At 43.0% G+C, this 27,107-nt stretch overlaps 1 protein-coding gene across 3 annotated transcripts in view; it reads right to left on the bottom strand.

Moving 5' to 3' along the window:
* Positions 1–27,107, bottom strand: part of SEMA5A (semaphorin 5A) — a 427,518-nt gene that overhangs the window by 120,113 nt on the left and 280,298 nt on the right. For all 3 annotated transcript variants that reach the window (XM_081053769.1, XM_081053771.1, XM_081053770.1), the window contains 3 exons: positions 20,408–20,506; positions 18,587–18,800; positions 156–441 (listed from right to left, as the gene is read on the bottom strand). In XM_081053769.1, coding sequence (XP_080909895.1) covers positions 156–441; positions 18,587–18,800; positions 20,408–20,506 — 599 coding nt within the window. The remainder of the gene's footprint in view (positions 1–155; positions 442–18,586; positions 18,801–20,407; positions 20,507–27,107) is intronic.

The following is a 27,107-nucleotide window of genomic DNA, read 5'->3' as shown; positions in this document are numbered from 1 at the left end:
AGAAAAAAGAAAAAAAGAAAAAAAAATTGCTGTTAGCGCAGTAAAATAAGAAAGATTTCTTTTATAGCAACTTTTAAACCACAAAGTTCCAAAACCAGTAGACTCATTGAGAATGAGTAGAAGAGCAGGGAAAGCAATTATTTCTAGTTACATACACATTGGTGGTGAAGATGCCGTAGATCAAATCCAGCTCGGGCAAAAAGAACGTGCCCTGAAGTTCATTGTAGTAAAAGGGGACTTCACCGGGGCGGGAGCAGTTCAGACGGGCTTTCATGAACGTGGTCCAGGTGTCCTCCAGCAGGAAACGCCCTCCAATGTCATTTTTGCAGACCCGGGCAGCTCTGGAGAAGACGGTTTTCCCACAGTCATGCTCTACCGCATTTTCTCGGAAAAAGAAGTAGGTGAAATTCCCAATGTCATAAGATGACACGAAGTTTGGTTCTGGAAACAACAGGAAAAAAGAAGAGTCTCTGCTTTTTCTGTCTGACTTATTTCTCTTAGCATTATACTCTCAAGATCCATCCCTGTTGTCACAAATGTTCCTATATGATTTCACTGATATATGGTATATAAACCAAAAAGAACAAAAGAACAAGACAAACAAATGAGAAAGGAAAACTCATAGACACAGACAATAGTTTAGTGGTTACCAGAGGGTAAGGGGGGGTGAAGGGAGGGACATGAGGGTAAGGGGGATCAAATATATGGTGATGGAAGGAGAACTGACTCTGGGTGGTGAACACACAATGGGATTTATAGATGATGTAATACAGAATTTTACACCTGAAATTATGTAATTTCATTAACAATTGTCACCCCAATAAATTAAAAAAAAAAAAAAACTGAAAGAGAACTGTGAGGGAATAACATACCAGATCTGCATTTTCTAACATGGTATCCACTAATTACACATGGTTTTTGAGCACTTAAAATATGCCTAGTGTGCTAAAAAACTGAAATTTTTATTTTACTTAATTTTAATTAATTAAAATTAAAATACTATTTTGTGATGAAAGAAGAACTGACTCTAGTAGTGAACACACAATGTGATATATAGATGATGTATTACAGAATTGTACACTTGAAACCTATGTAATTTTACTAACCATTGTTGCCCCAATAAATTTTAATTAAGAAAAAAAGAAGAAGAAGAAGAAGAAGAATCTCAACATCCGTATGATAGGAGACTTGGTTTTGCGCAGACATCTTATAGGGTGAATGGAAGGCCCTATGAGCATGGAATGATTTGTGCTACTGGGTGGAACTCGGCACACAAGCTCCAAACGGCAGGAAATCGCCAGCATAATTCCACAGGTGAGAGTCTGGACTTAATGCAACATCAAGTTAACAGGACATCAACATCATCAAAAGTGGGCAAATATTCACAGTATAAAAATTTTAAGGCAGTATCTATTACTTTATTCATATAGTCCTACGTAACCGAAAGAGAGAGAGAGAGAGAGAGAGAGAGAGAGAGAGAGAGAGAGAGAGAGAGAGAATAAGATTAAAAGGATGAAATGTGGTTCAGAACATAGGAGAGTCTAGCATATCATTTGTGTATGGGAGAACAAAATTCTTTGATTTTACTTACATACTTATGTATGACTTACATAATTTATGTGCTTTCATTAAGGACTTTAAAATGTTTTTCATTTGTGAAACTGAAACAAAATTGAAACTGTGAGATCAGTGTCCTGAATTAGCTTTAGCAATTTCCGTTACTATGGTGACCACATCACTGAGGATTAACCCTTATTGTCTTTTTTCTGGGTTGCTGGGGAATCCACGTAGAGAAAGGAAGTAATATATTGAGATTGAGCTAGTGACCTGCAGGTTTTTGGTCTCAAATTAGCTTAAAAATACAGATTTAGAAATGACAAAAGTACGGTAAAACCTTTACTTAGTCACCAAACTCGTCAGGAATTTAAGAATTATATAGACAGGCGGCTGAATTTTACATACATCATTGGAAGTGTTCTCTTTGTAACTTCCTGTTTGAGCCCATCAATAATAGAGTCCATGCCCTTTCAGACACCCTAATGTTGCCCTAATATTTATTTTTAAAAACTCTACTGACCAGGTTTGATTCTTACTCTTTTCTCTATTGCTAAAAGAGTTTCATTCTATCCCAAGTACCTGAATTTTATGGTGCAATTAGGATAATGTGGCAATAGCTTTTGGTGTTCAAAATTAATGGAAAGACATACACAACAAGTATATGTACAAAGACACATTTCAGGGACAATTAGTTTTGGAGGCAATTCAAGTGGCCTTGTACTTTGCCAAGTCCAATCAGATCGCACCAGTAGACATGCTATTGGCAGGACAACTAAAAATATGTTTGGCTACAAGATGACCCACTAATGTTGAGTGAGACACTCAACAGACCGACCTAAGAGCTGAAATGTAGACATTGATGCAGAGCCTAACATGAAGGTGGCTTTGAGTATTCTCCTATTTGGTCCAGACAGACTTGCTAGTTTTTAATCAACACATATAGTCAATGTCGTTACAAAATGTTTCAGTTTAATTCAACTTCACATTCTAAAAATGTAACAAATATTGTAAACTGTACATGCAATGTGCTTTTCTCTTCAGTCCATTATATTGTTCTTAAGTCATTTAAGAACATTGAGTAATACAAAGAGAATTCAGTAAGAAATGATTTAATTTAAAAACTGCCAAACATACTAGTTAGATCACTTTGCTTTAACCTGAAATGGGCATTTATAAAACCAAACCCTGGATTACATTAAAACCTCTGAGATGAAAAGTAGGTATGTTTACTGGTACAGGATGCTTTAATATCCTGGAGAGAGGCTCGCAGAACAGTAGGCTGCATATCTCTGACTTGTGGTTTTGGGAATATGAGGCAAAATATTGGGGGGATTTTTAAATCTATGTTCACCATGAGGCTCCAAAAGAGAAATGCTTCCTGTAGCATGCCCCAAAAGCCTAAATATGAAACAAGTACAAGACTATATTATATTTTCTTTCTGAAGAAAATATTCACCTGTATGTCTAATTCTAAAGAGAAGGCTCAAACATGTCAGAGTAAGCCCTGCACCTAAATTCATATAACCAGGCTACAGTTTGATCACTGTACTGAAAACAAACAAAACAACCATCATCGGCAGCAATAACAACAACAAAATACCTTACATTAAATGGAGAAAACAAAGAGAGAAGCACTGGACTGGGAGCATCTTGCCCTGGACTGGGGTTCCCAGCACACGTGGATGCGGTGTGAGGCAGAGTCCACCAGATTCACCAAACACCCTCCCAGCTGCTTACTTCTACTACTAAGTTGGGGACAAACAGCATGAAAACCACATGGTAAATATCTCAGGTATGTAGGAAGTCTTGAGCAGGAAAATGAGAAGCTACAAAGGTAAAAAGACCTGTCATGGTTTCTTCCAGCTCGAGGTTGGATCTATAATTTAAAAATGCCTGTAGAGTGCCGCTGTACCTGGTTCTGTGCTCACGAAACTCACAGAAACCATAGGGGCAGGTGCTGTGTCAATCCTCCATTTCACAGATGCAAACACGAAAGCCCACAGGTTTACTAACCTGTCCAAGTTCACACAACTAGCAATGGGGGCAGGGGATGGGGTGTATATCCCCAACCCAGACAGTCCAGCCTCAGAGCCCATACACTTGCCATCACATGACACTGAAAAACATAAGGGGCTGCAGGAGAACAAACGATTCTGCTAAGAATAGTAAAGAATAGGATGAGGAATTCTGGACAATGCTTTAGGAACCAAAGTGGTGAGCAGGTTTACTCAGAAGTGAGAGGAAGAGGGTTTTAGAACCGACTAGAGAGGAAGACAAATGCCCAGATGAAACTGCAGCTGTTAGAGACATCAGGAACGACACAGAAAGAAGACAAAGCAGGAGGAAGAAGCCAACCCAAGAGCTTACAAAACAAAAATATTGTTGGGAAATGATTGCTTCAGCCCCCGAGATGGTGTTTCAAATGGGCCTGCCATGGCCCCAGAGCGCCAGCGGGTGACTGTCAGGGCGTCTACTTCATGTCCATTGTCCACGTCACTGAACAATCAAATACAGATGCCACATGAAAAGGGGACACGGAGCAATGTCACACACATTGGTCCACAGCTTCCTCTTTCCACAGAGAACCCCCAATATCTCTCCAAACCACCCTAAGCCAATTGTTTGACAGGGAGACTAGGAGCATTTTTCAAAGAAATGCTCAAATACATTTCCCCACTGGGAAAACAAGGGGGAACACGTGCTCGGTGTGCAGTGTATGTTGTCCTCTAGCTCACCACACACTGCTGTCGCGTTAGCCAGGGCGCTAAACTGCATTTGGAAGCACATCCCGCCGCTTTGCCGTGGTCTTTCAGGATGCTGATGGATCCCTGACCCCGTGACCTGTGGCACAGCCAGGAAGCTCCGGGCCTTAGAAAGCAGAGCCCTTTGAAACCAGCATCCTGTTCCTTTTCCAAAGACGGCGAGAAAAGCAGGAATAATTGTCAAACAGCCAGCCAAATATCTCTTGCATTTATAGATATAAATCTGGAGGGAGGGGATGTTTGATTCTCACCAGGCAGGATAATAAGATGCATATTGTTTCCTTTCCACTATTCAAGTTCTGTCTCCGATTAAAATGCAACTCACCACAAAGCAGTATCTGTCCCTCCTGAGTGAATTGAACAAGTTATAAATCAGGCATTGCCTTCTTGTCTACAATGAGCAAGCGCATGGAAAAGAGATGTGCGGGGAGCTCTCTTCATGATTATTGTTAGAGCTACGAAGGATCAGAAGAAGGTGTGCTGCTCATTCGGAGTAAAAACAGACGTGAGGATATGTCAGCCTATTAAAGTATATGCACGAAGCAGCAGCTTTGTCATGCTTGTAACACACACTGAGTTGTGGATCACAGTGCTGCCCACAGTGTATCAGGGGATAAGAAGACTCTTGTCTCGTGACGTTAGCACTTCGACGTTACACCTTGTCTGACATCACAGTGATGAAGCAGATGGGAGGGATACTGAGAGGAGACCCACAATGTAAGTGAACACCAGTAATGAGAACAGAAGCAGCACACGCTGGAGAAGACTGGGACCATGGAAAGCCAGATGCTAAACAGCCAAACGCCCCCTTCTGGCCTGTGCGCTGCCCATTGCAGCGCCCCCTGCATCCACCATGTTCAGATGGTCCCAGTGCGCGGTGGACACAGCCACCGATAGGCTCTTGCTGTAGACACATTGGTCTACGCCGATGAGAGTGGGCAGTAAAGGCAAAAAGGAACTCCAGTTTTCCTACTCTACAAAAAACTAACTAGAATCAAAGTCTATCATTAATTCTTTTGCAAACAAAGGCCATCTTGTTCGACATGCTTGCCAAAGGCAGGCTGGACAATGCCTGGCATGGGGCACGGGGGCTGTGGCTCTGCCCAGCCCAGCCTGAAACCTGGGGGTGGACTGCTGACATCTGGACTGTTCCTTCATCCTGGGCGATGCCTCGGGGCATCAAACACCTACTGTGCTGGAAGGATTAAAGAGACAAGTACATAGTAAAATCTGAATGCATGGTGGCCATAATTATTATGTCATGATTTACTCTCGATTTCTCTTCTAATAGTTTATATTTAATAGAACTTCACACGATTGTCATGAATAACCACACATGCACATGTTAGGCTTAACGGTGATCGGCATTTGAGGAGCATAAACACAGCCGTGCTGCATTTTTAAAACAGCAAGCTATGCCACAAAGAGAAGAAAGAGTCAATGGAAGCAATTTTTAGATATGACACATGGTTAGCCAGAGATGTTTGGTTCCCTAATCTGTTGGTGTCAGTCAGTTCCAACTCTGTTTCCATACATATTCCTCAATTTCACACTCTCTTTTACTGTACACATTGTTCACCTTGTCACAGCTACATGAAATTGTGCTGCGAGGCTTCCAAAGTCAATCTATACATCTAGGTATTTATTTATTTTCAAATTCTTTTTAACATTTTTTTTATTGGGGAATATTGGGGAACAGTGTGTTTTTCCAGGACCCAGCAGTTCCAAATCAAGTCATTGTTTTCAATCTAGCTGTGGAGGGCGCAGCTCACTGGCCCATGTGGGAATCGAATCAGCAACCCTGTTGTTCAGAGCTTGCACTCTAACCAACTGAGCCAACCAGCCACCCCTCATCTAGGTATTTATTATGAGTGGGTAACTAAATTAAATACAGTGTGGTTTAAAAGCCATTGATGTACTAAAGTTCATTGTCTAAGATTTCTAGTGAAAGATAGATAGATAGATAGATAGATAGATAGATAGATAGATAGATAGATAGATAGATAGATACATAGATAGATGACAGATAAACATTTGTGTGTGGCACATAGGTACATATAGCACTGAGGTGTATGTATATATGGCTCAATACTTCCACCTACTGGCTGTATGAACTTCACAAGCTATTTAACAACGTGGATTCTGTTTCCTCCTTTTCAGGATGGTGGGTACAGTACCCAGTACGAGACATCACTCGAGAATCAAAGGCAACACATGCCAAGTGACTAACACTTGATTGGTATTCATCAAAATATAGATCACTGTTTAAATTATAAAATAACATGCATAAATAATAAATATATAAATTAATAGAACCACACTGGTAAACACATCAAGGTTGGTATTCACTGAACAAGTTGAGTCATTAGCTTTCATTCTGTATATCGAATTAGGGTCTGTGTTCCTTTCAGCAGATCTGGAACCACACCAGCTGCAGGGGCCCCGCTCCAGAGGGACCTTCAGTGGCAGCCAGAAGGCACCTCCATCATCGGGGACTTCCTGACCACTCACTGCGGGGAGGGCAGTCCATGGTGGGTATTTCACTGCTGGGTATTCCATGATGGAATGACAGGTACAAGCCATGCCTCCAAGGACAGTATGAGGAGAGAAACAAGACACCGACTGACAGGAATCAGTCTGATGATGATAAGGAGGGCCAAGGGCAGGGAGATGAACTTGAGAATCAGAAAGGAGGGGAGAGGAAAGGGCAGATAGGAGTTTGGGAATGAGCCACTAGGAGAGAGCACAGCTGGAGAGAGGGCCCTAAGGGTGGCTGGGAATGGAATGACACTTGTGTTGGCACAGAAGGGATCGTGAAGACAGGAAGTAGAAAGAAGGCCAGGCCAGCCACCCACAGAGAGGCGGCAGATTCCCACTGCCATAGGAGACACTGAAGAGTTTTAGAGAAAAGCTTATGATCCAAATTCCTGTGCATGTGGGTCAGGTAAAAGGGGGAGGGGTGGCCTATGTCAGGGACCACTAATGGTGACACAGCAAAGTGAGCCTTGGATCCCAGGTCCTTCTCTCACTGAGCACCTGGCAGAAAGAAAGCTGTTGTCGAAACACGCTCAGTGGGACTAGGAATAGGGTTCCAGCAAACTCGATTCCTTCCTTCTTCAAGCCCTACTGTAATGTGTTATTCACATGCATTTGCTGATTCGAGGAGGAGCGACTCGTACCAGAGACCTGTGCTATCTCTCCCTAACCAAGAATTGCCACCTCTGCATTAGCATGTATCTTGGAGCCCAACACACTCACCTAAAATTCTCCCTCTCTGTCTGTCTACAGGAGCTTCATTCATGGGCTACACGTCTAAATGTTCGAGCTCCAAGCGACAAGAGATATCCTTGTCCATTCTGCTCTCTCTTTGCAGTCTAAGCACAAAGCCTCAGGCAGCCTTTCCATTCTCCTGGAAGATTCTACCAAATCACACGTTTCACCTTGTGTCACCTGCCGAACTTCTGTGTCCATAAAGGGCTGCATTACATTACCCCACAGGCTCTTCTGCTTTAGGTTTAATAATCTCAGTTCATCCCATCTCCTCTTGCAAGCTTTTATAAGAAAACACTCTGTACCATTTTCAAAATCCCCATATCCCTCTTCTCTGGTATAAAAACAGCTCCAGGGAAAGATGGAGGCAGGTTAGGATGCTGCTGTTTCCTAACATGCTGCCTAAACCAGGGGGATGCTGGAAGCATGTGGAGGGGGCAGGATGTCAGCTCTGCAGTGGGACCTGTGTTCAGATCCTAGGTCAGCTGCTTATCGCCGTGTGGCCCTGGTTCAGGGGGCTGATCCCACTGACCTCAGCTTGCTCATCTGTAAAATAAGGACCATGTCATCTGCCTTGGAAGGTTGTGCAGAGGACTATGGATGGCCTATATATAGGGACTCCCATCCACCTGGCAAGTTCTAAAGAGCCATGTGACCCTCCCTTGCACCTGGAGTAATATCTGGAGGTAACAGAGACTCCAACAGGTGCACACACAGGCAGATGACACGCATGGGGGCCACTGGTGTAAAATCTTTTCTGATCCTATGAAAAAAAAATCAGGTTTGGCTTACAACACAATTTCCATCTATCTCACACAAGACAGACAACCTACCCAGTGCCCTCTGATAGGTTGGATGGAGCTTGGAAGTGAGAGAAGGACGGCTCCTCATGCTGGGTCACATGTCACATAACTTTGCTCAGCATGCTGTAAGCCCAGGTCTCATCAGCCACCATGAGTCAGGTGTCAGCCCACAGTTTTCAAAATGACACCGCTTTCTAAGCATCTCCCTGGGTGCTTGTTTGGTTAAATGCAGAACTAGGCTGCTGACTATGCAATCTTGATTTTTGTTTTTGTTTTACGAGCTTCTTTTCCTTGATAAACACTTTACTCAGATGTGGATTCTCAGGCCCCACTGGTCTCTATTATGCTTGGTCTGTGAACTCTGCTTGCATTTATGAATTTCCTCCCTTAACAAATGTCATTAGTCCAGGCAGCGCCTAGCACAGCCAATCCGCACCTTCAGAGACAGTGCTGTTAGATGCTGCCACTCACTGTCCCCGGGATGGAGCCCAACAAAGCCACCCCAGCCTGGCCGAGCCCGGAATGCCTGGGCATCATCTGTTCCCAGAGAGGAGCATGATAAGCAGAAACAATTTCTCCTGGAGTTGAGCAGAGAGGGAATTTTCTCTCTCCAAGTAAATTATTGTCTTCACTCATTAGTAGGTTAATCATTGTATCTTAAAGACCTTGAAGACTCTATTTAATGCGTGGGTGACATCACTAAAGTATTTCACACCAAAAGAATTTGAGATTGTTACAAAAAGCATTTTCTCAACTAAAAATGTAATAGCTCGTATTAGGTTGGTGCAAATGTAATTGCAGTTTTTGCATTCTTAACATTTGCCGTTTGATATTGGAGTACATTCTTAAATAATTGTGCTTACGTTATGCATTGTTTTAATGCACATTTCTCGCTTTATGTATTTTTGCTAATGACTTATTATTTCCTGTTTATTTTATATGTATTTTAGACTATGGAAAAGATGTTAGACAAAAAGCAAATTTGAGTGATTTTCTTATTTGAGTTCAAAATGGGTCATAAAGCAGCAGAGACAACTCGCAACATCAACAACACATTAGGCCCAGGAACTGCTAAGGAACGTACAGTGCAGTGGTGGTTCAAGAGGTTCTGCAAAGGAGATGAGAGCCTTGAAGATGAGGAGCATAGTGGCCGGCCATCGGAAGTCGACAACGACCAGTTGAGAGCAATCATCGAAGCTGATCCTCTTACAACCTCCAGAGAAGTTGCTGAAGAACTCAACGCCGCCGACCATCCTATGGTAATTCGCATTTGAAGCAAGTTGGAAAGGTGAGAAAGCTCGACAAGTGGGTGCCTCATGAGCTGACCGCAAATCAAAAAAAGCGTCATTTTGAAGTGTCGTCTTCTTTTATTCTACGCAACAACAATGAACCATTTCTTGATCAGATTGTGATGTGCGATAAAAAGTAGATTTTATAAGATAACAGGAGACAACCAGCTCAGTGGTTGGCCTGAGAAGAATCTCCAAAGCACTTCCCAAAGCCAAACTTGTACCAAAGAAAGGTCATGGTCACTGTTTGGTGGTCTGCTGCCAGTCTGATCCATTACAGCTTTCTGAATCCTGGTGAAACCATTACATCTGAGAAGTACGCTCAGCGAGTCGATGAGATGCCCAAAAACTGCATCACCTGCAGCCGGCATTGGTCAACAGAGAGGGCCCAATTCTTCTCCATGACAATGCCGGGCGCACGTTGCACAACCAACGCTTCGGAAGTCGAACGAATTGGGCTACGAAGTTTTGCCTCATTCGCCATATTTACCTGACCTCTCGCCAACGACTACCACTTCTTCAAGCATCTCGACAACTTTTTGCAGGGAAAACGCTTCCACAACCAGCAGGGTGCAGAAAATGCTTTCCAAGAGTTCATCGAATGCCAAAGCACAAATTTTTATGCTACAAGAATAAACAAACTTATTTCTCATTGGCAGAAATGTGTTGATTGTAATGGTTCCTATTTTGATTAATAGAGATGTGTTTGAGACTAGTTATAATGATTTAAAATTCATGGTTCAAAACAGCAATTACTTTTGCACCAACCTAATAAAAAGTGATACTACTAAAATGAGAATGCTTGTAGATTTCAAGTGCCTTTCCCTCCACGTGAGGTCATGGCTGGAATATCAGAGAATGGAGGAACCTGTGGAGTTCAGCAGGACAGCCCAGCAGACTCGCAAACATTTCCTCCAGAGGAGAAAATAAGCAGGTTACTGAGTGTTAATGAGATTGAGCCCATGTAGATGTCCACGCTGTGTTATTAAGGTTAATTTATGAATTCATTTTTCCAAGTCCCTACCGAGGTTTTATTCGATGTGTAAGCATGCAGTTCGCTCAGAAACTCCAAACTTAATTTGCCCACTATTAGCTTGGAAATGACATTTTCCCCCTTTTACATGGGTTTATTGATTCCCCAATTTCATTGCAAATTCCTTGAAGTCAAGTTTTATAGCTTCTCTATTTTAGGCATTGGTCATTAAACATTTATTATCCTGCCTTACTGTAATCATTTAATAAGGGTTATTAGCAATTTGTATTTTAATGCATTAAAGTTGTTAAGGTGTTTCTCTAAACACATACATTTATTTTAAGAGTGATTTTGGCACAGGGGAAAAATCCGATTTTAAAACTTGTATTCATTACCAAACACATAACTCAATGTTTCAAATTCCTTCAGAAAATTATCCAATCAATCACATTGCCCTTGGTCACTGACTGAATAAATAATAGTTGAAAATTGGAGTCCAAATGAGATGGCAAAAAGAACATTTTTTTAAATGTTTGGAACTGAGTCAGTTTCAAACATATAAATCCATTTTTTTTTGGTTTGTTTTTTAAATTCTGGGTTACCACTAATACAACCCATTCCCTTTGTTTAACATCATTCATATTTCTGCTATTTATGAAGTGTACTTACGTCCTACCCTTTCAACAAATGTTGATGGAACCTCAGCCTTACTGTTTCAGGCAGTAAGGCAGACGCTGAGCACAAAGATTGCTTACACATAATCCATGCCCTCAGGGAATTCATACACTCGTGGGGAAAACAAAGGTATCAACTACTCATCTATTAACTCATTTATTCAAAAAATATGGATTGGGTGCTTACTACGTGCCCAGAGCTCTTGAAAGCATGCGAGAAGCACCAGTGAACAAAGGAGATAAACCCACCCACCGGGGAACTTTCATTCCAATGGAGGAAAGGAGGAGGTACTGAAACCTCATAACAGCTAAGGCTAAGACCTGAATGTGGTAAAGGGGACCAAGAAGGCTAGGTGGGAGAGGGTGTGATTTCAGGTGAGGTCCTGTTGAGAAGCAGCATTTGCGCAGACTGGAATGAGCTGAAGCAGCTGGCCACATGGATTATCCAAGGAAAGAGCTTTCCAGACAGAACAGGGGCCAGCAAACTACAGCCCACAGGCCGAATCCTACCTGTTGGCTACAAATAGTTTAATGCATGCACAACCACATGTCCATCTGGGCTTTCTAGATGGCTATTTTCATGCTAAGACAGCAGAATTGAGAAGCTGCAATGGAGACCACGTGGAATGCAAAGTCTAAGAAATTTACTCCAAAAATACAATACTGCAATTTATGATTTGGACGTTCAAGCATTTCTTGGTTAGCACGCTGTTATGGGTTGAATTGTATCCACCTAAAATGTATGTTGACATCCAAACCCCAAGTACCTGTAAATGTGGAAATGGGATCACTGCAGATATAATTAGTTAATATGAGGTCATTGGAGTAATGTGGGTCCCTAATCTAATATGCCTGGTGTCCTTATGTGAAGATGGCCACGTGAGGACGTAGAGACACACAGGGAGGAAACCATGTAAAGACAGAGGCAGAGACTGGCGTGACACTGCCACAAGCTGAGCAACACCCACAGCCACCAGAAGCTAGAAGAGTCTCCTTCCCTCTGAGCCCCCGAGAAGGAACCAATCCTACCAACACCTTGACTTTGGACTCTGGCTTCCGGAACTGAGACAATAAATTGCTGTTATTTTAAGTCCTGCAGTTTGTGGCGCTTTGTTCTGATAACCATAGGAAACAAACATAGGCACTGTCCAAAACGCCACTGAAGGAGTGGCTTGGCCAGGGAGAGCTGCTCGGTGGCTGGCAGGAGGAGGTTGGGCAGGAACATGCCTAGTTTGGTGCTGGTACAGGCACACAAGAAACATCAGTGACGGCCACGTTGGGAGTTCACACAATGTCTAAGTTAAGTAATAGAATTATGGACAAGGGCTGTGTCTGTGTATAAGCAAGTTGTCTACACACAATCACAAGCACTGAATGTAAGCCCCCAAACTCTGTTGCCCAAGGTTAGTAGGTGGTTTCCTCTTGACCTCTCCTGCTGAGATAATTCTCTTTCCTGGACACAACACTGTTGGAAAAACTGGACAATGCCCAGAACAAAGATGTGAGTTCTATTTATCATGATATGTGAGCAGCTGTCAGTGGAGTGGTAGCCTCCCGTGGCCCTGAGTCTCGTGAACACGTGGAGGGACCATGGGCGGGCAGCGATGGGCAGGTCCTGAAGGTGCCCCGGAGGACCTAGATGTGGTATCAGCAGGACGGGAAGGTCAGGAGAGGCCAGCCTCAGAGGGGCGGCAGGTGGCACAGCAGGAAAGCACGGAGGAGGCGTCTCAGCATCAGGACAGAGGAAGAAAGTGTAGGCTGCTAGGTGGCTGGCATTCAGGGACCAGAGTGCAACCGTTCACCTATTCACTCAGTCGACAGACGTTTAGTCACTGCCGACCACGCGTCACGTATCCTTCCTATCAGACTATGGGACTTCACAGTAATCACTACCATTTATTGAATACTACCGTGTTTCCCTGAAAATAAGACCAGGTCTTATAGTAATTTTGCTCCAAAAAGTACATTAGGGCTTATGTTCAGGGGATGACCTCCTGGAAAATCATACGAGGGCTTATTTTCGGGGCAATATGGTAGCTATGTGCGAGACACTAATATTCATCATCTCTTCATTATCTCAATTCATTCACACAACAGCCAGGTCAGGTGACTAGTTATCTCCACTTTGCAGATAAGGAAACTGAGAATTGGGAGACAAATGAACACCCCAAAGGCTGAGTGTTGATTCACCCTCACATCTTTCTGCTGCCAAAGCCTCCACCCTATACCTAGGAGCTGATGCCACATGTGAAACCAGATGGAGCACAGTCCCTAAGCACAGGGGTGCAGCGTATGACATAGTGAGGAGAAGAAATGCGAATGAGGGAGTAAAAGTAAATGTGAATGAGGGAGGGCACAGGGAAGACGAACAGGGTGCCTGGGCTCCTAGAAGATGAAGGATGTGGAGAGGTCAAGGAAGGCTTGTTGGTGGAGCATAGGATCCTTGGATGATATGAGAAAATGAGCCAGGAGAACAGAGTAGGGGGCAGTGAGGGGATTCTAGGCAGAGGACACAGAGGGAGGGAGAAGAGGCTGGCAGTAAAAGGTGGGGTCAAATAATGAAGCAACTGCTAAGGCTGGTGAAGGCACTCAGGCTTACCTGAAAAACTGGGGGCCGGGATTGAATTCAAGAGGGTATGTTGTGCCTACTCTGCTGGTTCCCACAGTCTTTAAGGAGAGCTAGTTACCAGTATTATAAAAGGCAGAGATTTCAAAAGGAAATCCAGATTTCTGACTTCTTTAGAAAAATCAGATGACCTGGCCACCGTGGCTGGGCACTGCCTAGGGAATGAGGTGGTACAAAGGTACTGGCCGCCCTGCCCTTGCGAGTAAGCCTGGGTGCTGCTTCGGACCACAGTTCCCACCACCCCCGGTGTACACCTGCCCTCTTTCTCTCATTTCCATTTACTAACTGGCTCCTGTGGTTGTCACTCCCTTGTACACAGTCTAAAGACTTGAAGAAAAAGAATACAATCAGATCAGTATTGTAGAAAAATCAATCTGCTTGTAGATAAGGAAGTTGCCTGGGATATGCAGGCAGACCATGCAGTCATTCCTCCTTACGTAACCATTTTTACACACTTATTAAACATTGCTGAGCAGTGGCAGGCTCTGTGCATACGCAGGAATGAATGAGACAAGTGCAGTCTGTTGGCGGACTCGTTTTCTAAAGGGAGAGCAGAAATCAATAACCAAATAGATAATCCATAAAATGATGACAAATAGGAATTCCTGCTAGGAAGGAAACCAAAGGGTGATGGGATGGAGGCTGCTCAGACAGGATGATAAGGGAAGGCTTCTCTGTAGAGGAGATACGGACTTGAAAGCCTAGACCTCCTCACAGCCCCTCAGGGAAACGTGCATCTTGGCAGACTCGCTGAAAAGAGGTCCACGTCGATTGTCACGTGCATGACAGCTTCCTGTTCCTTCTACCTCCCTGTAGCTATTGCCATGTATATGGAGGGCACCGTCGGAAAGGAGCATGCGAATGTCAGAATTCTTTCAGATTGAGGACGGCCACCTTGACCTCTTCGGGGACCTCAGTGTGATGGGCAAGATGGGCACTCATATCCGGGACAAAAAGGCAGCTGGCTGATGGCCCAGTGTTTCCCACACGCCTCTCTGGAGCAGCAGAAGATCCTGTAGGAGAATTGCGGGCAGGAAGCTGAGAAGGGGGCCGGATGAAAATGCCATAGGAGGACCTGATTCGGCTGTCTGTGTTCATGCTGTATGGACAGGACACTTACAGCCACCTTATGGGTCTCATGGAACATCATGCTACAGCTCTGCCCAGGGCCATCTTTCTGGGGCTGGCACCCAAGTTCTATAAGCGGAAAAAGTGACCTGGGGACTTTCAGGGTGGGGCAGGGAGGCTGTCAATAAATTGTTGTCTATAAAATAAAAAAAATAAATAAATAAAAATAAATAAATAAATAAATAAATAAATAAATAAATTGTTGTCTAACCTTTAAAAATAAAGTGGGTGGGGGAGAATGTCTCAGGTGGAGAGGGCAGCCTGGAGATGGCAGCCTCAGAGCAGGAAAGGGCATGGGTCATGGGGAACAGCTTGGCTGGGAATGGAAGAGATGAGGTCCCTGATATCCCAGAGCAAAGCCATGGAAGAGAGCGGGTAGTTTCTCTTCTCAGAAGACAGAAGGCATTAACGGGTGTTAAGCCTGGGCTTAACATGATCTGTTTTTCAGTGCTGAAGGGTCACCCTGGCTAGTTTGTGGACAACAGATAGGAGAGGGCCTGATGTAGCATTTCGGATGAGAACTGAGGCCATCTTAAACACAGAGAGAAGCAGTGGGGATCAAGAGGGACCCCCCTCACCACCGCACTGCACACAGCCTCCTTCCTATTCCCCACTAAGCTCTTTTCCGAACAAATCTCCACTTGTTGGCTACCGTGCCTTGCCTCTCAATCTGTTAAAAATGCAGAAGAACATCATGGCATCATTTAATGGGTTTCTAAAATCACAAAGGGAAACAAGAGCCTCCCTGGACACTGCAAAGCTAAAGGTGTTTGTTTTTAGCTTGTTGGGTTTCTTTATTTGTTCTTGTCTCATTTAAGAAAGAAGAAATATGAGCATTTTTATTAAAAGAGAGTGATCATCATTAGAGAGGAAGAAATTTAAGGCTATGGCAAAAAAGAAGGGATAATGAATATAGCAGCAATCTATGGAAAAAATGATTTCAGAACACAGTGGAAAGAACTGAGACAGAGCGTCTGGTCAAAGAGCAGATGGGGCACAACGTGTGGACTGCAATTAGATCAGTGAGAATAGATGTCCCTGCAGCAGGTCTCAGTGGGGGACACAGCGGAGCTAAATGGGGGACAGAGGCCAGAATCGGTCCTGGATGAAGGATCAATCAGAGCAGGAAACCAGGGCCAATTAGGAGTAGAAATTGTATCTCAGTGTTCCACAGAAGAAGAAAGAGCGCCAATAGAAGCCAGGAGAGGACAGAAACAGTGAGCATGCCAGGACTGGGAACCCTCAGTCAGGCTCTGTGCCCCAGGAGTGAGGGTCTCCGTGTGGCCCGGGAAGTGGGTGGGGGTGGGGGAGTGCTGCTGTCAGAGAGAAGCAGGGCCATTAGTCCATAGGGTTATGATGACACTGTGAGCTGAGTGGTAGCTCCACCATGTTTATTGGGACTCTGTTTCATTTCTGCAGTTGTTAGATGACATACATAAACAGCAGCACATTTCAGCAATCAAAAACTCTCTGTGTTCAACAAATAACGACGGCGTGCCCACTGTGACTGGGATAAGCACAGAGTGAGCTCTTCTACTGCCCTTGTTATGTCCCCTGACTCTCAAATGGAAAGGATTCCCCCCAGAGCGTTAGCAGAATCTGGCCATCTCATCAGTCCGTGGGTATCGGAGTCACGTATACAGAAACAGCCGGTGTTTATAACTCATGCAATGACCTGAATTATTTTTTCAGGATATTCTTAAGGGTATCACTTTTAGGGAAAGAAAGAGACTGTGCTCCTAATTACTTTTTTACTTTGCTTTCGGCAAACTCTAATTGCAATGCTTTTGTGGTGGGGGAGATTTTTATTTTTAACTGGAAACTTTGCTTGGCTAGTAAAAATCAACAAATAAATAGAAAGAAGAACTTGAGCTACACAGGTGAAAGCTTCAGGAATGAAGGGAGACCCTGCTCAGAGAGTCGATGCGTCTAGCTCTATCCAGTTCACCAGAAATGATGTTCATGGAGAGAATCTAACTACTGCTCCTGTTTAGGAAAACAGCTCATGTTGCCCTTTGGAAGCACAGTCCTTCAACTTCCTGGAGAAACTTGATGAGGACATTTTCTCCTCTATGAGGGAGTCTTTAAAAGGTAAACTGTGATGTTTGGTTTGACTATGTTATTCGACCAAACACTTGTGTGACACACACACACACACACACACACACACACAAATATGCATAAGCAATAGGTGTAAACCAGTGCTTCTCAATCAGAGGAAACTTTTGGAAATCGTGTTTGTTGTCCATATGGGAGGAGGTGAACTATCTCGTGGGCATAGGACAGAGATGCTGCTGACCATCCATGAGATCCAGGACAAATCTGCCCCCCCCCACCACACACAGACTCCCGAAATAATTATCTAGTCCAAAATGTCAATAGTGCTGAGGTGGGGAAGCTCTGCTCCATATAATTAGCTTGTACTTGGCAAAAGGCCAGTAAATCTTTGTAGAACTTGAAAGCTCAGATAGTAAATATTCTAATGGCAACTTGATGATTTCATTTTGTGCAAACTCTCAAATAAACGCTTAAGGGAGTGGACTACATATGGCACATCTAATCTCTCCATAACACTGTGTCTGTGTGTGTGTGTGCGCACGCGTGCACGCGCATGTGGCCACCTTCGCACAGGAACATGTACACGTGCAGAGGGCTGAATTCCAGCTGCCAGACCTCAGGACACAGTACACAGCAAATCTCAATTCGGGTGGTTGGCACCACCTTCTCACTGTTTAGTGAGCAGGTGAGCAAGTTCTAGCCCAAGACTGAAGGGCAGTCTCCTGGGGGTTGCTGATTTCTTAAACAAACAAACAAATGGACAGACAGACAGACAAAAGAAAGACAAGAAATGTGGCTCTTCTGCCACTGGATATCGTCACATCTGGACGCAGGACCTGAAACTGCAGCAGGGAATTTGCACCCAGGAGCAGAGCCAGCCTGAGGACCAATGTGACAGGACAGATGGTGGAAGGCAGAGAGTACAGGATATGGGTCCCTCTAGCATGAGCAGCGATGGAAGCAGCTCTGAAGACGCCACCACAACCTGCCACTTACAGGACGTGGTACCTTTTTTTAAATTGGTCAAGCTATTTGGAGCTACCAATAGCCACATACTTTCTTTACAGTGTCTGAAAATTTCACAAAATGCTAGTAATTTCCTTTTTTTAAAAAAAAAAATATATAATAAAGAAAAAAAAGCACATGAGTCTACAGATATCTTTGCCACATCAAATTTTCTAAATTTCAAACAATAATATTAAAAAACAGCTTAAGTTCAATGAACGCCAACAGGAACCCTATTACCGCGGTCTACAGTGTTGGGAATATCACTTCCCTTCCTTTTACCCAGGAGCCACATAATGCCCCTCCACACAAAGTACGAAAACCATTACATTTTGATTTCTCTAGAAAAAGAAAAATTGGCTGTCCTTTGGAACCTGTGGTGGTTTGCTTGTGAGCACCACAGAAAACAGGAGGGACAAGGGGAGAGACTGGAGGACTCACCATTGAGCCACTTGGAGTTGTACTGGGCCGTGCGGAGTGGAGGTAAGATGCCCAGACTTCGGTAAATGGCGGGATCGCGTCCTGGGAAGTCCATGGCCGTCGCAGCGTATAGCTCCCCACCGGCTGTGAGGAGAGCTGTGGAATTGTGCTGGGGACTGTAGGGACAGCGAGCCATACCGCTGATCTGATCATGGATCTCGGTCAGGTTACTGAGCTGTGGATGAGGGTGAGAGAGAGAAACCAGTTATCCCCAGGAAAGCTCTTTAACAGTGTTAATGGATAATGCCGCCTGGACGCAAACGAAGCATGTGCAACAAGCTCTTTGGGGTTTGTGAGGAGACAAGACAATCCCACACTCTGACTTGGATGAAAGTGCATGCTGTGGTCATGGTTAGAGAATCCACGGATCCAGCTCCCTCACCATCCCTTAGAGTTACAGAACCTCATGCCGCGGAATGCTTACAAAATAGGAAGTAAAATGGTTGCATGTGACTCCTGCCTACCATGCACGGGACAGAGCAGATCTCGCCACTTTAACCAAGAAACCAAGCCCAATATTTATAAAAGTATAAACCACAGTACCGAATTATGTACAATTTTATCAATATAAGTGAATCAGCATACTATGACCAGCCCAGAACTGTGTTCACAGACAAGTGGATATTTATAGCATTATGTAGCCAAAATTTCCAAAACTTTATTTTTCAATTTTCAGAGAGACAACTCCATGTCTTGCCATCGTCTGGTGGGAATCCAGCCTCTCAAATGCTGGATCCCCGACCAATCACTGAAGGAGGAAAGGTCTCTAGGTGGTGGGGGAATCTTTGTCCCATGCGTTTCTTCACTCTTACCTAAGAGGCACGGAGCAGAGGGGCCAGGTGGGAGCACTGAGATTCACTGCCTGCTCTACCAGCACACTTACAGCCCCAGGCAAGTTACTTGAACTCTTTGTGCCCCAGACTCTTTTATAAAATGGGGACCCAAAGGATAAACACTGCATTGGGCAGATGTGACGACTAAATGACTGAGCTGACGTCCAGCTGTTAGAACAGGGTGTAGTACCTGGGAATCTCTCTGTGAGTATCACTTCTTAGCATCCTTCTCCTCCTCCCTTTATTTCCAATAACTGAACATTAATTTGAAAATAATGAGTGGTAAAAGCAGATGACACAGTCAGCTTTTGAGGGAAGTTGTGCAACCAGAAAACTAACATGATGATAGATCCTCATTGTGGTCCCTGAGGAAGATCAAAGGAAATGTCCCTAATTAGGAAGGCTACATGTGTGTTTTGATGACCCTGCTGTTGTGCTGCCTGAAAATCCCTGTCAATGTGACAGCTTCATAGAAAGAAAGTTTTTGGCTATAACTTTGCTTTGTCTAGGGTTCCAGGTGCTTGTTTGTTTGCTTTAATTTTCCGACAACCTTCTTTCCAATGTGTGATATCTTTGTTCATTTGGATTGTGGTTTTAGGCCACTTTAATACTTAAAGGTATTTCTATAGTACAGCAGAATAAGAAAAAATACATATTTACAATTAATGTTTAGGGTCACGGTGGGGAAAAAGCTGGTAGAAATAGTTTAGAAACCTATTGAAATTTAATTATATAAACAATGGTTATTTCCAGTTCTTTATATGATTGAGAGTTGTGATGAGGACAAAATCAATACATCAAATATTTATTCAACTTACAAAAGACGTTTTTTCTATAAGTTAAAAAGCAACTCCCTGGAGAATATAAATACATTTAACACTAGTATTTTAATAGAATGTTTGGATTTTCCTGGTATAAAATGTCATCAAGACTCGACATGAAGCCGTACCGTGCGGTTGGTGCAGATAGGTGTGAAAGCGTTGGTCCCACAGGTAAATAACCGGTCACCACCCACCAAAAGCACTCGGATGTAGTTTTGACATTCTTCCTGAAAAAACAAAACAAAACAAAACAAAACACAAGAAAGATGTTAACAAGGTCTGAGCACAAGGGGAATGGTGAATCTGAATACATTTTATCTGGCTAATAAATTTAATTTAATTGACCACTATAAAACAAACACAAAACGACTCTTTGACATTGACCAAAAAGTAACAGCAAAACTGTTAAATAACCTGACTTTCTCTTGTTTAAGAGGATGTTTATGAAGATAAATATGAGTTCAATTGAAACCTCAAAGCATACATATTCTTTTGATGAATGTGTCTTCATTTTGAATTGTATCTGATAACAGGGCACACCCTAAATTGCCTTTGACATGTACTAGGAAAATAAATAAAAGGAAACTATGCTCATGAAACTGTGTCTTAGATAACTTCCCAGAGCTCAAAAAGAAAAAAAAAAAAAAAGCCTTGCAAGTGTGAATGTTTCTCCAAATGAGAAGGTCACACAAGAAACTTTATATACTACAAACAGTAAAAAGTTTTACATAAAGTTCCGAAACTGCATTACATACATAGCAAGAATCTATTAACATTTCTGATTCTTTGATGGACAAGTAAAAATATAACTAACAAAGAAAGGATGTCTGAAACATATGGGAGGAAGGCCCAAGCAGAGGGATGACCCAGAGTTAAATATTTCTTGTAGTTGCAAAGCATTCACAGAAAATCAGGGGCAAGGTTATAGTAAGTAGCACATGGGCTTTGAGCCCATGTGTATAATTTAGTGATTAAATACTCTGCGCTGGAGTTCACCGTCTAGTCTAGCAGAAAAGTCAAAATATGGGGCCATAACAACTCCTTTGGAGCGAGCTGTCCACAGAGGAGCATATTACCAACTCCAGAGGGGAGGAGAAGAGAAAGGGTGTAGGAAGGCTTCCGAGAGAAAGTGATACCTAAAATAAATTTCAAAGGAAGAGTAGAACTTAGTGAGGCTTCCGGGAGGATGTTCCATCTGACACTTGAAAGATTTTACTCAGCAAAGGAGGGAACAGACATTCCCGGCCAGGGGAATGGACTGTGCCAAGGTACCCAGGCTAGACAAAGCACGGTGCTTTCATTGTGTACAGAAGAGGTCACACAGACAGCTGGGGAGCCAGTCATGGGCCAGGTGTGCCCAGCTAGTGAGTTTGCATTGAATCCTAAACAGTAAGGAATCCATTCTGCTTGTACTGAACGAAGTTCTGACCTGATGTGATGTTTGTTATTATAGCACCACTGGGGGTTCAATGTGGAAGCAAGGAGACTGCTGTTCAGGAGACACATAAGAAAACCACACCCACAATTCAGTTCCCCGTCATTCCAGGCCTGGGCCAGGTAGGAGGTGTGAAAGGGTAAAACCAACGGGATGTGGGGACTAAACAACCACCTGGGCCCAGAAGAGGCACATGACAGCACATTGGTTTGAACCACACAGTGCCCAAAGTCAGGGAGATTTGGACTTAATGGCCCAGCAATGCTCTTCCAGCCACAGGGAAGCCCAGTCTCCATGAAATGTTGATTTGTCATAGCTCAGTCTGCTGCATGGCCTGAGTGTGAAGATAGAAAGAGCTAAGCTATTAGAATTTGCTTTCTAAATGTAAAGTAAAATGTCAAGGGTAGATAATTCTCCTAATACGATTACTAGCGATAATAGTGACAAATTTTCACTGGCTGCTAATCTGAAGACACTTAAACTGAGGAGAAAACCAAAATGCAGAATGAAAGAACTACATTAACTATCAGATGAATTAAGAAATGAGTGTAAATGGTAGATAGTAAATTGGGTGAGAAAGGTGCTCCAGATGGGGAGCTGTGTTTTATTTTGTTCTGTTTCTTTTTTATAACTGGGGAGCGGGCAGGAGAGTTCTAGAGAGAAAGAACTGTTACTAACGAAGCCTTTGTAGTACTACATTGTTATCCCTTCCCAGGCTCTGGGAACAGAGGGGGATCACAGGAGGATCACAAGAGGGGTGCAGCGAGGCCACCACCTCAGGGAGCAGAGGGACAGAGTTTGCAAAAACAGGATCGAGGTGAGGATGAAAACACAAAGCCTAAGCACATCTGGGGGCGAGTCCAAACCCACACCTTGGAGAACACGGGGCCCAGAGTGCTTGCTGCTGTGAGCAGATAAAACAGACACAAAAATGACACGAGGATAAAGAATGAGATGGAAAATTACACACAGTGGGCAGAGGTGGAGATTATGTTTTCTGTTGCTGCTTCCAGAAGTCTTTCAAGAATGAGTCAAGATGTAAAGAGCTTTCTGTTTGTTTTGTTTTAAGCAAGAGGCTGACACAAGACAATAGAGTTAGAGCCAGTCCTCACCTAGTCCCTGAGTCCCTAACCATGAACTTGGTCAAGGATAAGTTATTCCAAGGAAATCATTCCGGTTGATAAGAGGTGATCCCAAGGCTGAATTCTACAGACCTGGAAAAAAGGAAGGGCCTCTAATCAATTATGGGAAGGAAACCCGATGAAGACCACTGAGGGATTGTTTATCTTAATCTCCCAAAAAGAAAAACCAAGGGAAAAGAGACCTGTAGGGCTGAAACATTCCTGAAGGTGGATCACAAACCTGAGAAAACTAGAAAGATGACAACCAGCATGTGACAACCAGGATTCAGAAGTGTGCCAGGGAGGAGGGACAAATCCAGCTGGTCATTTTTATTTTTCAATCTTGGAAAACAGTAAATGAAGGAAGGAGCAATATTATTTCAATTATCACATTTAGAAAAGCATGTTCTGGTCATCTGGCCCCCGTGAGAATACCCCAGGTGCCTCTGTTACCTGAGAAGGGTCACGTGCCCTTATGACACGGATGGGCTTCCCCCACCTCGGTGAGTATGTAGGAAGGGAAGGGGTAAATGTGAGGAGCTAGGACAATCAGACATGGAGGATCGTGTAGTCCTTTTCAAAAGGATGGGGGAGCACGAACCCTATGGAACCCAGAGTTGCTTATGACAAATGGGACCCAAGGAGGGTAATATTCTAGATGAGTCCAGTATGCAAGGTCGGGTGGAACAGAGTAGAGGAGGGGTGGAGGAAGTTCTGCATGTCAGCAGCCAGGCTAGGTCAAGATGTGCCAACTCACTGTGTCCTGCAAGAGAAACCTGTGAGCAAGTGGAATTTTTGTGTTTCTCCTGAATTCTCAAGAGTTGAATTCATTTGTCCCACAGTTTGGCTCTGCTCATCTCAGACCCTTCCTATTCTGACTCCCTTAGAAGTCTTCTCAGGTTTAATTTACAAATGGCTTCAACTGATTCTAGAAGCTGAATGGATGTAAATCCTAAGCAAAGAAATGTTTTAAATAATAACTTTTGTTTTTTTGTTTGTGTTTTGTTTTGTTTTGTTTTTCTGAAGAGAAATTGGGGTAAGTTCAAACAAAACAACTGAAAAACACAGAAATGGAAGAAAGTGGAGGTACTTAGCTTTTGAGCAGAAGATAAATTTAGGAATGAAAGAGTCAAAATTAAGAATAAAAGGAGGGCCGGCCGGGTGGCTCAGGTGGTTAGAGCTCCATGTTCTTAACTCCGAAAGGCTGCTGGTTCGATTCCCACATGGGCCAGTGGGCTCTCAACCACAAGGTTGCCAGTTTGACTCCCGCAAGGGATGGTGGGCTGTGCCCCCTGCAACTAGCAACGGCAACTAGACCTGGAGCTGAGCTGCACCCTCCACAACAAAGATTGAAAGGACAACTTGACTTGGAAAAAAATCCTGCAAGTACACACTGTTCCCCAATAAAGTCCTGTTCCCCTTGCCCTCCCCCAAAAAAAGAATGAAAGGAAAGGATCTGCGTGAAAAGTTTTGTAATAATCAGTCCCCTCCTAGAGGTGATCCTAAGACCCAAATTCTACTGTAGAGAATCTCCTGGTAAATTGCTTCGTAAGACTATGGTACAAACATGACCTTTCTGGGGGGTAGCTGAACTTGCCACAAGGAGTGCTTGGAATCACCTGTTTTAAAATACAGGCACAAAGTAGAAATCCCTTTAGGAGATTCTGTTATAGGTTTCTCTTAGAAGTAAGCGCTTATCTGAATGTCTTTGAGTTTCTTTTTCTCATCTAAGAATTTTTTTTTCCCTTTATATCATTTCTATACCTTGAAAGTGGTTTAAGAGGATTTAATGAATTCGGGCTTTCCCAGAAGCCATAGTGGTCATTTCCAAGGCCGCTGGCAGCCTGCCACCACGTGGCTTGTGTTGTTGATGATGCAAGTCATCTATCTACATCTGACAAGACCACTTAGACATGAAAACGATCCAGGTGTGCCTGCGCTCGGCAGGCTGGTCAACCTGTCCTGACTTCCGGGTGATTCTTATGTAAATTGCTCGCCCAGGTACATAGCTGCTGACTCACTGAGAGATTTTAGAGGAGGCCAGTGAATGCTCACTGGGTCTCAAGGATGTAAGGTCTGGCCCCGGAAGAGAGAACACGTGTTTTAGGAACATTTTCATAATGAATGATCTGGTTTTGTCTTACAGCATTTCATCATTTTCTCTTCAGACAACTATGTGCTGCTTGAAGACTGTCACCGTAGAAAAAACCATGGCAAAGAGGCCTCAGCAACACCCAGCTTATCTCCAAACCCATCCATTTTAGGGAGGAGCGTGGAGGGAGGAGAGCGGGGATCCTGCCAGCCTTTATGTTAATCACAGCACTCCCACTGAAAGCAGTGCATCTGCCTCTGAAGGCTGCATTAGCTTTGTGAGCATCCAAAGAGAACACCTGAGGAGCAACTGAGAATAATTGCATGTGACTTCTAGATGGAACGAACACCACCAGAGTCATGATTACCAGGTGGATTTTGAAAAACCATATGCTCCAATCAGATTTTGTACACACACACACACATATATGGCACAGGCCAGGCACACCTGGGCCATTTTACCTGAGTGGTATTATCAGAATGTAGATGGATGACTCTCATTTTATATATATATATATATATATATATATATATATATATATATATATATATATATATATATGTATGTATGTATATACACACACACACACACACATATATATACATATATATGTATATATATACACACATATATATACATATATATATTTATTTATTTATTTATATATATGCACATGGCATATGTTTTCATATGTATATACGTGCATACATATTACAGAAGCATATAAAAATATATAGACATACTATTACATCTATATTTATACATATAAATATAGAGACATAGATGCATATGCCTATAAACATATAGATGGGAATATTCCCATATGTATGAGGTAGGACAATTGAGTTCGCGAACTCATCTTAGAAAAAGTGCTACACACCTCACTGCTGAATATCACTACGGTCACCTTAAAGGTTCTCCCCTTGGGAAGCTCTGCACCAACGCCAGCACCTAGTCCACCCTTCAAAGCAATTTTGGAACTCTTTTTGTGGAATGGCCAGCAGAGCTGTCATCGTATTACACTTGATGTCCTGAATGTCATCAAAATGTCTTCCTTTCAATATTCCCTTTATTTTTGAGTAAAGAAAGAAGTCATTGAGGGCCAGATCAGGTGAGTAGGGAGGGTGTTCCAATACAGTTATTTGTTTACTGGCTGAACACTCCCTCACAGACAGTGCTGTGAGCTGGTGCATTGTCGTGATGCAAGAGCCATGAATTATTGGCGAAAAGTTCAGGTCATTTTCATCTAATGTTTTCACGCAGCCTTTTCAGCACTTTCAAATAGTCAACTTGATTAACTGTTTATACAGTTGGTGAAAATTCATAATGAATAATCCCTCTGATATCAAAAAATGTTAGCAACATCTTTGCAACAAGTTCACAAACTTAACTGGCAGACCTTGTATATGAATATATATTTAATGATGTTATCTAATACATAGTATACTAATACATTAAAATATAATTTATATATATTTACATAATGTGACTATTTTCAACTGAGCTGACTCCATGGGAAACTTGTTTGGGAACCTCAATTTAAAAATAACAAAACTTGGTATATGTAAAGTACACAGGCTGTTAATATCTAATCCAAAGAATCCTCAATTTTGAAGCAGTCCTATAGGACAAAGGCAGGTGTGTAGTTTGCTACAGGTATTGATTAACTCATAGCTCTCCGATATTGGCAATCTGGGTGCAGACGTCATGTTTCACTCCCTGCACCACTGGGTTCCTAGGCAGGATGCTGTCGCTTTTCTTCTCTCACTAACGTGGCGTTTCCTTCTTTACTCGCACAATTTGACCACTCCGGAGCCGGACCACAGGATACAGCAGGGGGAACAATACACAGAGCCCTGGATTCTAATCAAAACTCTCCCACTAACTAGCAAAATAATTCTAGGAACTTGGTGTTAAAAGTTCCGAAATGAGATCATGAGCAAGAAACTCTTGAAAATTAGAAAGTGCACAAAGCAGCTCTTTCATTCCTTTAATAATCAGTTGTGTTTCCTTTGTAAAGTTCCTAAAGATCATGGTGGGAAGGGCTTTGGCTCAGACATAATAACCCCGAACAAACAAGGAACCCTTGTTAGGTCACCAGAGAATCGACTATTTATGTTTAAAATAATATTTGTGTAAAAGACATTTAAATAGTTCTCAAAGCAGATTTCTGTAATAGT

The sequence above is a fragment of the Rhinolophus hipposideros genome, assembly GCF_964194185.1.
Source record: "Rhinolophus hipposideros genome assembly, chromosome: 7".
NCBI lineage: Eukaryota > Metazoa > Chordata > Mammalia > Chiroptera > Rhinolophidae > Rhinolophus > Rhinolophus hipposideros.
The sequence above is the reverse complement of the archived record's forward strand: the minus strand, read 5'-3'. Positions and strand labels throughout refer to the sequence as shown.